Source organism: Cygnus atratus, chromosome 26 (assembly GCF_013377495.2).
Source record: "Cygnus atratus isolate AKBS03 ecotype Queensland, Australia chromosome 26, CAtr_DNAZoo_HiC_assembly, whole genome shotgun sequence".
Classification (NCBI taxonomy): domain Eukaryota; kingdom Metazoa; phylum Chordata; class Aves; order Anseriformes; family Anatidae; genus Cygnus; species Cygnus atratus.
The window spans coordinates 2,420,543-2,433,422 of record NC_066387.1 but is presented as its reverse complement, the minus strand read 5'-3'; the positions used below and the strand labels follow the sequence as shown (position 1 = coordinate 2,433,422).

The window sequence follows — 12,880 nt, the reverse complement described above, 5'->3', positions numbered from 1 at the left end:
TTTATTGCTGCTGAAAATTATTCGGTCTCTACTTTCATGTGGGATGCTAATCACCTTACTGACAATTGTTAAGGGTTTTATTGTGGTGGCGATGTGTTTGGCTGATGCTCATACTCAAAAGCTACCGTGATTTCTTGCTCTCTTGGACTTGAAATGGATGGGGGTTTAAGCTGGAGAGGAAATGGACAAATGGCTGCTTTATGGTCTCCATTTCTGCTAGAAGTTCATAGGGGTTGGGAAAGAGCGATGACTAACTTGTCCTCATTTACAGATGAAATAAAGATCTGTTCAACTGAACGTTAATGGTAATGTCCAGTCTGATTATTTCAGGCTGCCTTATTCTTTGACCCATTTCTTTCACTGATCGTTGGAGTTCTTGTTTCTGTAGTTAATACATGTTTAACAGGCTGGTCTCTCTAGCCTTTCAGCAGGAATCATGCTCTAAATTGAGCATGAGTTGGGACTTAAGACTTTGTTTTTGAAGGGAACTTAAGGGAACCAGCATTTTAAAAAGCAACTGTAAACTGTGTGTTTAGAATGACCACTTTTGACTGCCACCCTTCCCACAACTGCTTTCTTAAACACTTCTCATTGATTTTCATGTTTGTATTAAAAACAAAACTTTTTATTACAGTATGTATGTTTTTACTCTGTTGTACAGGACCCTGAGCACTGCATAAATAAACTTCTTATGAAAAGAGAATTTTAAAAAATTAGTTTGTCAGTTCCGTTCATCATTAATACATATAGACTCTCGTGTGGAAAACAGGACGCTTTTAAAAACAGAAAAGCGTGACAGGAATCTGGGATAGGATCTTCTTTTGTTGTTTAAAGTATGGTGACTTTTCATTACAATTTCTGAAATAGAGAGCACTTCCTGATACCCTTCTCAGAACCGTAATGGACTTCTGATACACACTAGGAGAATACTTTAGCAAATTGCTTCGCTGAACCATTTGTTAAAACTGGTAAAGCTGATCAGAGGCGTTGTTTACACAATTTTGAATTAACTGTGATTTTTCTAAAAGTATTTTCAAAGTAGGTGGCATTCTCAGGACTTCAAAACCTGAGCTGAGTGAGAACTTCTTGCACTCCTTTTAAGGAAAACCAAGTTCTGTAGGCAGCAATATGTTTTCCTAAACTAAAGCTAGATTTGTCTCTCAGGGGAAAAGGAGTAGGTCAGCAGGAAATGGTATGGGGATTTGTGCATGTAGAGTGAGTCTATAATGGTTTTGTTTTTAGTGGATAGTAGGGTATTTTCTTAGGATTTTTTTTTAGAAGATTTTTTTTTTAGAATTTGATACAAGTTCCTATCTGCTGGTATCTGAAATTAAAAATAAGATTTTTTTTCTATATCACTGTCTAGACCAGACTTGCTCTAGTGGGGGAAGGGGATAGGAATAGACAATTTTAGAAAAACACACACCTTCTGTGAAATTACAGGGAAATTTCAGTGAAGATGGATTGTTCCTTTTAAAGAGGTAAACAAGAGAAAGGTTTCTCTGACTGGTTCTGTTTCCAGAAATCATCATCTGTGGTCCTCACATTTATCACTCTCAGGATGGTAGTCTCAAGAGAAACAATAGTTGTTGCAGGTTCAAGAAACACTTCTATCATGAAGTTTTTCTAGGTTCAGATTCGAATGTGAAATGTGCTATTAAAAAAAAAAAATACAGGAAGCAACGTTAACTTATGTACCAGTGTACTCCATTCAAAGGGATTCACTACAGTTAACGCTAGGATTGTGGTTTAAGTTGGAAACTATTTTTGAACACTTGCAAGGAATAGTTACATTAAATAAATGGAAGATTTAGAATGCTGCTTTATGTAAGTAATGCATCAGAAACCATGCTTGGACCATGTTACACATCAGCTGAACTAATGTCGTATACTTATCAATGGAGCCTAAGTGCTAATACCAACTTTTACAGTTACTAGGACTTTTAATCGTGTAAAAATACATAGGTTCAAAAAACAATAGTCATATACAAGCCTCTGTGCTTTCTCATGCATCTGGCAGCTCTACTAGAAACTGCTGGGGAAGACCAGTGGTCTGTAATGGCTGAGGAGACAGGAAATGCACATTTTGGAGACTTCTGATAAAAAAAAAAACAGTAATTTTGTGTTATAAATTAAAAGCAAATATTACCTGAGGAAATCTGGAGCTCGTATTATCATATGCTGAAAGTCTTCCAAAGAAAGCTTGCCATCGTTGTCCAGGTCAGCTTCATAAATCACCTTTTCACATACAAGGCGAACTTCTTCTGGGGTAAGCTCGTTGCGGGTCAGTTTGTTAACAGTTTTCTCTAGATCTGATTTGCATATGTAGTCATCATTGTTAAAATCTGTCAAAGGAAACAAAATGAATTCAATGCAGGAAAGGTCAGTATTTCACATGGCTGACTGCCAAGACTTAATAGGAAGGGTTTAGTTTCCAGGCTGTAATGTATTGATGTAAGCAGAACTTTCAAATGAGATAGGAAGTTACATGTATTTGTGTAAAAATTCAAGAAGAACAAAATAAAAATCTCAGTCTCACGTCTCTTTATCATACCTAAGGTAACAATTGCGAATAGTTTAATGGCTAAACGTAGTCTAGCTATAATTAAATCACCCTAGTAAATCAGTACTACTGAATTAAATGGCAGCAACGGGAAGTTAGAGAAGGGGCTGTTCAGTTTTGGTGGGGGTTCACTTTAAGATTTTGCTGAATCACAACATTTTATTTATGTATATAAATTTGCTCTTGGAGAAAACTGCTAGAAGTGTGATCCCCACCTAACCCCAGTCAAAACCACGCTGCAGCTTTATGGGCAACCAAATCCTTTGTGGTGCACTTTTCAAGGCAGTTTCTCAGACAGAAGTATTTACTAAATGTTTATCAGTTCTTGAAAACTGCAGATAAATTCAAGTTGTAAATTTTACAGTAAATCCTAATTCCAGTTAAATAAGAACAGAGACAAGAGGGTATAAAGGATGAGAAGTTTTTGGAGAGAGAATGGGCATTCAAATGCAATGCAGAGAAAGGCTGTATTAAAAAAACATCTAATTAGAAAACATTCTGGTGGCAAAATTGATTATTTTACATTCCCATGGGCAGCTACAGGCTTTTCCCAAAGTTTTTTTTCTATTGTTATTGTTTTTTGCCTTTGTCACTCACCATAAATTTTAAAAGCATAGTAAGCTTTTAAGTCTCTGGGAGCCATTTCACTCAGCACAGAAAACATGTCCAAAAAATCATCTAAAGTCATATTGCCGTCTCCATCCTCTGAGAAAACCTCAGCTATCCGCTGGCGGAATGGATTGTCCTGGGAAACGGAACAGAGGAGCGAGGGAAGGTCATTTTTACTAGCATTTATTTCAGTGCAGATAAGATACAACTCGAGCAAGATTGCTTTTGTTGTAACCCCTTTTTGGCAGTCAAATACTCCTTTTTCGGCTCTTATGTTCGTGTCTAATTTATCAGGGTTAGACACATTAGCAGCTGCCTTCAACCTCTGTTCAATTTCAGGGTATTTTCAAGGAATCACTAGAAGCTTCCAGAAGGACTTGACTTCAGTAGCCAAAATTTATTTGGATTTCATCCTCCCAGCAATTAGTACTGAATGAATTATTAAAAAAGGGTAGATTAAACTGAAATGTGTCACTTGATTCTTGTTGTGCTCTTCGGTCTGTACCTTCAGTTCTGGCATGCTGCCAATGAGTTCATAGGGAAGTGTCACGTCTGGTTTATCGGTGTAGTCGAGTGGAACTAGCTGTGGGGCTAGATCTCGGTATCTGTAAAACAGTCTGAAATAGAAAGAAAGGCTTGTTTAGGGAACAAGTTATTTAGACCTCTGAGATTAATGTGTTTGCCTTTTCCATCTCATTCTTCACACTTTACACACTTTCACATTCTTTACCGGAGGGATGATACCATTCTCTAAATAACATTTATTATGCCCTGGAGTTATTGGTGGAAGAGACAAAATTAAAAAGAACAACATAGTATAACTGGTGAAAAATACAAAGCCTTCATGCTTACAGAAGAAGTACAAAAAAATGCTTACACAGGTTGGGCAGCCAAGCCACTACATAAGGTGTATCTAAAAAAAGATTTTTCACATACTTTCAGATTCACTTCTGCGTTGCCAGCAATGGTATTCAGACACACAGTGTATTTAGAATTTATGTATTTATGTTAACAAGGCACATGACCTTCAACCTGAAGGTTCACTTAATCAGTTTTCAAACACACACAAAAAAATGTTTCAAGGCAAAAGGGATCTGTTTTTCAAGTCCACAATGAATATGACCAAAAATAATGGATTTAAATTGGAGCATGAAAGAATCAGTTTAAATGTCAGAATAAAATCCCGGATGACTAAAGACATAGCCAGGGAAAGACATATCTGGGACCAACTCTGGGAGGTTTTTATTCACTTCTTTTTATCTCTATTTTTCCATAAAACTGAGGTTTGGAAGACAGAAAACATGCATAGTCATTTGAATGCATTTACTACTTCTTCAGCATGCTATTTGCTTCAGTTCTTTATGCTAAAGGATCCCATTCATAGCTGTTATCAACAAAACAATAGGGTAGAATTTTAAAAAGGATCCTTATCAATAATAAATGTCTTATTCATGACACAGAGGTTCTGGCATCTATTTACTACATGGAAAGGCAGATAGATTTAGATTTCAGTTATTACAGATTCATTCATATTTTATTTGATATTGAATTCATACATGGATATCAAGGTTCTAAAGAGGGACGTTTGCACAAAATTGTTATTCATGCTCTGTGCTTCAGAGAGATTAGCAAATAATGTCTGATTACCTGTTGAGAGATGCAGGAACTGAATGAACAGTTATTTTTTCTGTTAATATGCCCAATGGTTAGTAAAGACAATGAAACTTCAATGTTATGTATGTTACCATCTGTGTAAATATATATATATTTATGATAGGAGAACAAGTTCAAGTTTTCAGTGAAGACTCTCAGTCTCATATGAACACAATACCAAATCTGTAGATCTTGTGGCCAGAAATGAATGGAGTATTTGATGAGGCCCATGAAGGCTCCGGGAAAAATGCACCTTAGAGTACCACTGCTAATTATTTACATGAAGACATGAAGAAAATGTGAATAAAATTTGACAAAATCATTTATGATTTCATAAAACAGGCTACATGTCCCAGTGAATAACAGTACACTTTGAAGCACTTGACTGTAAATGAGGTGAGGGAATGTGGAAGCCAATAGCAAAGTACGCACTAAGGTATACTCTGTTACACTTATTTCTGGCATAGAGACTGGTACCTTAACATAAAATTTAGAATTCTGTCTCAGTTTATGACAGATTACATTGTTTTTGTAAACTAAAAAAAAAAAAAAAAAGGTGCATTGTCCAAATGTATCACTTTAATTTTTAACTTTGTATAAATACATTTTTATTTTTTTTTTAATATCCTATAAGTAATCTGTTTTGTAGCAATCTTCATATTTTATACATAAAACACACACACAAGACTCACCTCAGAATTTCTTTCCGGGTAAAGAACGTGCAGTCCTATGAAATAAGAAATGACATAATACGTAATGACAGTTTTTAGCATGCATTGGCCCTAACTTTTCCACTACAGTGACTCAAATGGAATTATATTGTAATGTATGTGGCCAAGCACTAATACTCTTTCCTTTTGGCATATAATTTATACTTTATAACCCTTCCTGATGTAAGAATCCAAGCATGTTCTTAAAAACCTTTGCTGTAATTTAATACTCTTTAATACCAAAAAGTAATTTTTAGAGAGACTGCTTTAAAAAAAAAAAAAAAAAAAAAAAAACATACTTGCCATTATTCAATATTCTGTCTTAATACCCATTTAGTTTGTTTTGTACCTGATATGCATCCAGTTGCTCTGGAGTGAAAATGGTTTGCTTGTTGCCCATTTCTGGCTTTGACTGCTGAGTCTTGTCCCATCATAGTCACCTTTATAGCTGGTCTGGATATTCAGATATTAAAAGCTACAACAATGAGGTTCAGGTAAAGCAGAGGATCAAGTAACCAGCTTCCCTATTCCACAGGCTGCAGAGAGTCATAATAGGAGCATTTCATCGAATCTCTAGTCTGACTACTCAAGGCTCTTATCCAGCATTACTCACCTGTCTCCTGTGTGCATAATAAAGACTCACGTTACAGTATTTAGCCAAACAACTAATAGCTTCTTGTTTGTGTCTTTGGAGCAGCAAGCAGACTTCATGGACTGTACATTTTCATTCCTTCATATGGTAAATTAACTGAAAAGTGTTAGCAATGTCCTTCTTTAAGAATGAACACCAAATGCTAAAAATTAGTAACAGTGATAGTAACCTCTTGTCCTTTTTGTCTCACTTTTCTCTATAATATGCATTGTGCACTGTCCACTAATGTTAATGGTAGTTTGCTCTTGAGGTAGTATCTATGAAGCCCTCTCAGTCTCTTTATTCCCCCATTATCTATTAATACACATTATCACTGGTTAGTGGCTATTAATGTAACATAAATGCATGTAAGTACATATATGTTTTTTACACTGAAAATACATGTGAATATGCTGGTTATACATAAAAACAGAAATGTGCTGGTAAAGGCTATATGAAACATGAAACACAAGGGCAGAGGGAGGACCTGACAGCACTACTACGGCCTGTGGTGGGCTGCCTGATTTATTGCCCTCAGGCAGGCTGTAACATCTTCATTTCTTGGTCCTTCATACTGTCTGTCCAGGAGGTATGTCTGGTGTCTGAAATTTTGGTGGCTAAATCTACTCCCTGCTGTGAAGATATGCCAGCCTTGCTTAAAATAAGTGAAGATCTGAGAATCATTAAGGTTGGAAAAGACTTCCACGATCATCTGGTCCAACCGTCCCCCTGCCACCAATGTCACCCACTAAACCACGTCCCTAAGCACCAGGTCCAAGCTTTCCTTAAACACCCCCAGGGACAGTGATGCCACCACCTCCCTGGGCAACCCGTTCCAATACCCAACTGCTCTTTCTGAGAAGAAATTTCTCCTAATTTCCAACCTAAACCTCCCCTGGCGCAACTTGAGGCCATTCCCTCTAGTCCTATCACTAGTTATCTATGAGAAGAGGCCGACCCCCAGCTCCTCACACCTTCCTTCCAGGTAGTTGCAGATGGCAATGAGGTCTCCCCTGAGCTTCCTCTTCTCCAGACCAAACACCCCCAGCTCCCTCAGCCGCTCCTCACAGGACTTGCGTCCCAGACCCTTCACCAGCTTCGTAGCCCTGCTCTGACTTCAAACTCTTCAAAAGACGCCTCATACTGGGACTGTTCGGTGCGGAGCGGGGTGTGTGGGGAGGGGACAGGGCTTTGGGTCGGGCACTTGGCCCTGCCGGGCTCCCGGGGCCGTCCTCTCAGGGCCCGCCCGGTGCGGCCGGTTTCTTCCCTCACAGGGAAAAAAGGAAAGCAAAAAAAACAGGACCGTTCTCGCCGCCAGGGGGCGGGTGGAGCGGCCATGGCGGACTACGAGGCGGTGCAGCGCGGCCCGCTGCGGCTCAAGGGCAGCGGAGCCGGGCTGGGGGCCGGCAAACGGTGAGGGGACGGCGGCGGGGGGGAACCGGCGAGGGGCTGGGGACCCGGGGCCGGGCGCTGGGGACCCGGGGCCGGGCGCTGGGGACCGGGTCTGGGCGCTGGGGAACCGGCGAGGGGCTGGGGACCCGGGGCCGGGCGCTGGGGACCCGGGGCCGGGCGCTGACTGCCGGCTATCTTCAGGAAGAAGAAGAAGGCGAAGGACAAGGCCCAGATCCTGGAGCAGATCGTGAGCAGCAAGAAGCAGGAGGAGGAGAAGAAGCGCGGCCTGGACAAGCGGACTCCGGCCCAGGTGGCCTATGAGAAGATGCAGGAGAAGCGGGTAGGGACAGACCCTTCCTCTGGGCTCGGGGAGCGTTAAAAGCCCCAAAGGCTCCCTCAGATGCAGCCTCTGAGGGGCTACTGCGAGTAACTGGCCTTTCTTGTGTCTTCTTCCAGCAAATGGAGAGGATCCTGAAGAAAGCGTCTAAAACCCACAAGCAGAGAGTTGAGGTGAGCAGAATTATCCTGATTTATTCATACTCGCGTGTATTTACCAGCACACAGGCTCGCTGGCTGGAGGAGCTCTTTTTCTGTGAAACACAAAAGCTGTGGGAAGGACATCTTGTAGTTCAACAGCGGTGATGTCTGCGTCATGTGTTGAATGTTTTGTTTTCTCATCCCCTAGGACTTCAACAGGCACCTGGATACTCTGACTGAGCATTACGACATTCCGAAAGTCAGCTGGACCAAGTGAATGGACTGCTTTTCGAGGCTTTGCATCAGGAGTTCTGTTTGTATTGAACGGGGTTGCCATGTAAATCTGTGTATTCTTGATATTGAGTATTTAATATATCTTCTGAACATTTATGACCTTGTGCTGTCTTATTTAATTGTTTTTTAAAATCAAATATTCAACAAAATCTCTTGGCTAGTGAACACTGGTTTATAGAGTTGCAGAGAGCTGTTTTTTTTAGTGCTCAAAGTCAGATTAAGGCCAAAGTCAATTGCTTTGCGCTAACTGGAAAATGTTTTTTTATTTGTTCAATACTAACAGTTCGCCTTTTTAGAAGTGAAGAGTCAGCTTTTCATGTAAGGTCTAGGACTTGTATAATTTCTATCTATACATACCGGGGAGGAGGGGTGTGTGCTGTGTTCTAAGATTTTCTTGTACCTTTACCTTTGATGTAACTTCTTATTAAAATACTGCTTTCATCCTTCATTTTGGTGCTGACTTCCCAATGAAATGAGGGGCAGTGCACTGACGAGGAGGCAGTGCACATGGAGGAGATCATTTTATGTGGATTAAACATAACAACCTAAATCATATCCTTTGTATTTGTATTTACTGCTATGCTAAGTGCTCCTGTGGAGTTCTTTGTGCTGTTTTTGAAGTGCTTGCCTGTGTTTACAGTTGTTACTCTGAGGGGTGAGGTGACTGATGTGTATTTACACACTCCAAACCCTCCCGTTCTTCATCCCGAGTGTTTTTCCTCTTCTATCGCTGATCCAACCCCGGGCTCCCCCCTCAGCCTGCCCGAGCCCCCCCGCTGCGGGCTGCGGCCCCGTTTCACGGTGGGAGCGAAACCCAGGGCCCGCCGGACTATTTAACATCCCCGTCGCGGTGTTCTTCCGCTGTTCCGACGGAGCCGTGCGCGGATCCCTCCGCGCCGCCGGGCCTCGTTTCGCCGCTCCCCGCCGGAAGTGTCGATGCCGGAAGCGGAAGTGGCTGTGGCCGTGGCCGGGGGCACGGCGGCCCGGGCGGCGGCGCGATGTCGGCCAGCGCCGTCTACGTGCTGGACCTGAAGGGGAAGGTGAGGCCGGGCTGCGGCCGCCCCCCGCCCCGGGGTCTCCCCTCGGCCCCGGGCTGCCGCTGAGGGGCCGTGTAAGCTCTGGGCCCGGTGCGGTGGGGCTGCCCCGGCCTCTCCGGGGCGTGCGGCAGCCGCTTGCCCCTTCCCGGGGCCTCTCTGCTGGCACCCCCGGTTTGATCCGGCGCTGGGGGGTCGCGCTGGGACAGGGGAGCCGTGGCCTGTGTCTGCCCTTCGCAGTTACAGCTGCTGGGAGCAGCAGGGCTCTTGGGCATCCCGCCTCGGGTAATTAATCTCCGCTGTAATTGGCGGCGGTTTGTCCCAGAAGAGTTGGTGTTTTCCCGTCTTAAAAGTTGTTGTTAGCGTGTGTGCAGCCATAGGTGAGGAGTAACTCTAGAAAATAGCACTGTGCAACTTCGGGATGAAAGATTAGGATTTGCATTCTAGCCAGCAAACTATTTTGCTGTTGCGGTTTGCATTTGTAGCGTGCAGAGAGTGTGCTGATGCTTGGTGGTTTTTTTTGTTTGTTTTGGTTTGGTTTTTATGTTACTTAGAAGCATTTTAAATATCTCATGTGTTGGTCTTGCATGGTAACATTGAGTCTTGAAAGACAAAGTGTAAGGAGTTTGATATTTTTTTGTAGGTTCTCATCTGTCGAAATTACCGTGGGGATGTGGACATGTCAGAGGTGGAGCATTTTATGCCAATCCTTATGGAAAAGGAAGAAGAGGGGACGCTTTCTCCTATCCTAGCCCACGGAGGAGTTCGTTTTATGTGGATTAAACATAACAACCTATATCGTATCCTTTCTATTGCGAATAGCTTGCATTTACTGATATGCCAAGTGCTGCTGTTTTACTTTCATTGTTTGTGTCCAAATGCAAAGCTGGAGAATGGGTGGGGGGGCATAAGGAGGCTGATACTAAATTAAGTGGCCTTATGCATGACGTACTGTAACGTGCACCAGCGGCACAGTGCACAGAGAAGTGTTTATGTTAATTTTACTTTAACAAATTATTTTCTGAAGGTTTATCTTTACCTCTCAGTAGGCCAGATGCACTGCTAATTAACTCTTAGTGTTTTGGCCAACCGCAATTGTCTAGAGGCTTTTAAAAACGCACTCATTAAACTTTTTTAAATAGTAATTTTGAATGTATGTTCCTGAACGTCCTTTATCAGTTGTTGCGACTTCTAAGAAGAATGCTTGTGTATCACTGGTGTTTTCTTTTTTATATAAAGTAGTTCAGGTGAGTAGAAAATCTCAAAAGTAACCTCCATCTTTTTTTTTTTCAGTGCAGCCTAAAGCTGATCTAAACAAAGCATATAGGGATTTCCCTTTTTTTTTTTTGTTTAAAGAATTCTTTGGGTATTTTGATTTTATATTTGGTTATTTTGTAGAAATGTCTTCCCAACACTAGTAGTGGAATTGATATTCCCTAGCTGAGTAGGCGAAGGATGTGACACGTTGCTGTAAGTAGTTGCACAAGACCTGCGAACACAGAATAAAACTGAGCTTGATGCAGGAGTGGTGACATGTCATGTATAGATTCTGTTTGGTTCACCTGTGCCTGGCATGAAGCATATCTTCCCCAGAATAATTTTTTTTTTTATAAGAATTAAGTTGCTTCTAGGATTCTGTAGCTCTCGTTTAATTGAGGTGGGTTTTCCTGAGGCTAATCTTCTAAACAGAACGGTGTTTGTGAATTCCGGGCTTTGATTTGGGGCTATTTTGAAAACTATTTTAGTTGTAAGAATACATTCATGTGCTGTAGTTCCTCGGCTAATGTTCTCCATTTTCCCCTCCCTCTTTTTGTCGTTGTTCTCTCAGGTTTTTTCTGAATATTTCAAGGAGTTGGAAGAAGAGAGCATTAGGGATAATTTTGTTATTATTTATGAGTTGTTAGATGAGCTTATGGATTTTGGTTACCCGCAAACCACTGATAGTAAAATTTTACAAGAGTAAGTATATGTTTGCGTTGCTTACAGTAGCAAAGCCCTCGGGAAAGTTTTAAGTATTCTTCTGTATGCAAACAAATGTTCCGGCTTACTCCAGTTATCAGAATATTTAATACCTGGTAAAATGTAACCGTGTAGTATCCAAGGGGTAGGGCTTAAAGGGTTATGGTAAATGGGGCTACATCAGGCTGGTGACCGTCACCAGTGGGGTCCCCCAGGGCTCCGTTTTAGGGCCGTTTCTCTTCAACGTTTTCATAAAGAATTTGGATGTAGGACTGGAAAGTGTTTAGAGTAAATTTGCTGATGATACTAAACTGAGAGGAGCTGTTGACTGTTGAGGGTGGAAAGGCCTTGCAGAGAGGTGTGGACAGATTGGAGGCTGAATATGAGCAAGCAGTGTGCCCTGGCAGCCAGGAGGGGCAACCCTATCCTGGGGTGCATCGAGCACGGCATTGCTAGTTGGTCACGGGAAGTGATTGTCCCGCTCTGCTCTGCGCTGGTGCGGCCTCACCTCGAGCACTGGGTGCAGTTCTGGGCACCACGGCACAAAAAGGACGTGAACCTGTTGGAGAGTGTCCAGAGAAGGGCAACGAGATGGTGAAGGGCCTGGAGGGGAAGATTTACAAGGAGTGGATGAGGTCACTTGGCCCGTTCAGCCTGGAAAAGAGGAGGCTGAGGGGAGACCTCATCACGGCCTGCAGCTTCCTCACGAAGGGGGAGTGGAGGGGCAGGCACCGATTTATTCTCTGTAGTGACCAGTGATAAGACCCGGGGGAATGGGGTCAAGCTGTGACAGGGGAGGTTCAGGCTGGGTATCAGGAAGAGGCTCTTCACTGAGAGGGTTGTCGCGCACTGGAACAGGCTCCCCAGGGACGTAGTCATGGCACCAAGCCTGTCAGTTTAAGAAGCATTTGGGCTATGTTCTCAGTCATAGGTCTGAATTTTTGGGTAGACCTGTGTGGAGCCAGGAGTTGGGCTCGATGATCCTTGTGGGTCCCTTCCAACTCGGGATATTCTATGAACTTCTGTTTATTGCTCATGTGAGTCTGACAGCGAAGGTGCTTCAAACATCGCAAAATATAATTTGTTTTCACCCCCATTATGTGGTTGTAAAGGTACATCACTCAGGAAGGTCACAAACTTGAAACTGGAGCTCCACGTCCACCCGCCACTGTTACAAATGCTGTTTCGTGGAGGTCAGAAGGGATAAAATATAGGAAGAATGAAGTGTTCCTAGATGTTATAGAGTCTGTTAACCTTTTGGTGAGTACCTTCTACTTGAACTTTTAATGAAAACTTAATAGGAAGTCTTGAAAAGAGCTTATTGTCTGAAAAACCTACAAGGTTATGATAAAAAAAAATCAGCCTAACTGTGGTTGGTGCACTGTGATGCTCAAAACAATTTGTCTGTCATGAAGACTGAGTATATCTAAGGACATTGAATAGACCAATAATGCTTTACTTGGATACGTGCTCTATGCCCGACAATTCCAAAGTTAATTTCTGCCATGTCCTTTCCTCCTCCTTCAGTCTTTCCCCATCTTGTCCCTCATGAATTATA

The 12,880-nt window shown here is 42.3% G+C and overlaps 3 protein-coding genes across 6 annotated transcripts in view; 2 read left to right on the top strand and 1 right to left on the bottom strand.

Annotated features, from left to right (window-relative positions):
* FAM32A (family with sequence similarity 32 member A) overlaps window positions 1–8,777 on the top strand; it is a 225,461-nt gene extending 216,684 nt beyond the window's left edge. The window contains exons 2-5 of one of the 4 annotated variants that reach the window (XM_050715660.1): window positions 7,494–7,579; window positions 7,760–7,898; window positions 8,015–8,068; window positions 8,244–8,777. In XM_050715660.1, the coding sequence (XP_050571617.1) occupies window positions 7,503–7,579; window positions 7,760–7,898; window positions 8,015–8,068; window positions 8,244–8,312 (339 nt within the window). In that variant the 5' untranslated portion in view covers window positions 7,494–7,502 and the 3' untranslated portion in view covers window positions 8,313–8,777. Of the gene's footprint in view, window positions 1–7,470; window positions 7,580–7,759; window positions 7,899–8,014; window positions 8,069–8,243 lie in introns of all 4 variants that reach the window. The other 3 variants (XM_050715658.1, XM_050715659.1, XM_035567813.2) reach the window with 3 other exon arrangements.
* Window positions 1–12,880, top strand: part of AP1M1 (adaptor related protein complex 1 subunit mu 1) — a 235,849-nt gene that overhangs the window by 216,684 nt on the left and 6,285 nt on the right. Inside the window, exons 2-6 of the mRNA XM_035567810.2 lie at window positions 9,293–9,369; window positions 10,007–10,163; window positions 10,543–10,610; window positions 11,192–11,322; window positions 12,435–12,582. Coding sequence (XP_035423703.1) covers window positions 9,328–9,369; window positions 10,007–10,163; window positions 10,543–10,610; window positions 11,192–11,322; window positions 12,435–12,582 — 546 coding nt within the window. The 5' untranslated portion in view covers window positions 9,293–9,327. The remainder of the gene's footprint in view (window positions 1–9,292; window positions 9,370–10,006; window positions 10,164–10,542; window positions 10,611–11,191; window positions 11,323–12,434; window positions 12,583–12,880) is intronic.
* On the bottom strand, window positions 701–5,940 carry CIB3 (calcium and integrin binding family member 3). The gene is made up of 6 exons (XM_035567719.2): window positions 5,885–5,940; window positions 5,518–5,552; window positions 3,678–3,789; window positions 3,161–3,308; window positions 2,150–2,345; window positions 701–1,654 (listed from the first exon to the last, which is right to left on the bottom strand). Exons 1-6 carry the CDS (start codon window positions 5,933–5,935, stop codon window positions 1,633–1,635), a joined length of 564 nt encoding a protein of 187 aa, XP_035423612.1. The 5' UTR covers window positions 5,936–5,940; the 3' UTR covers window positions 701–1,632.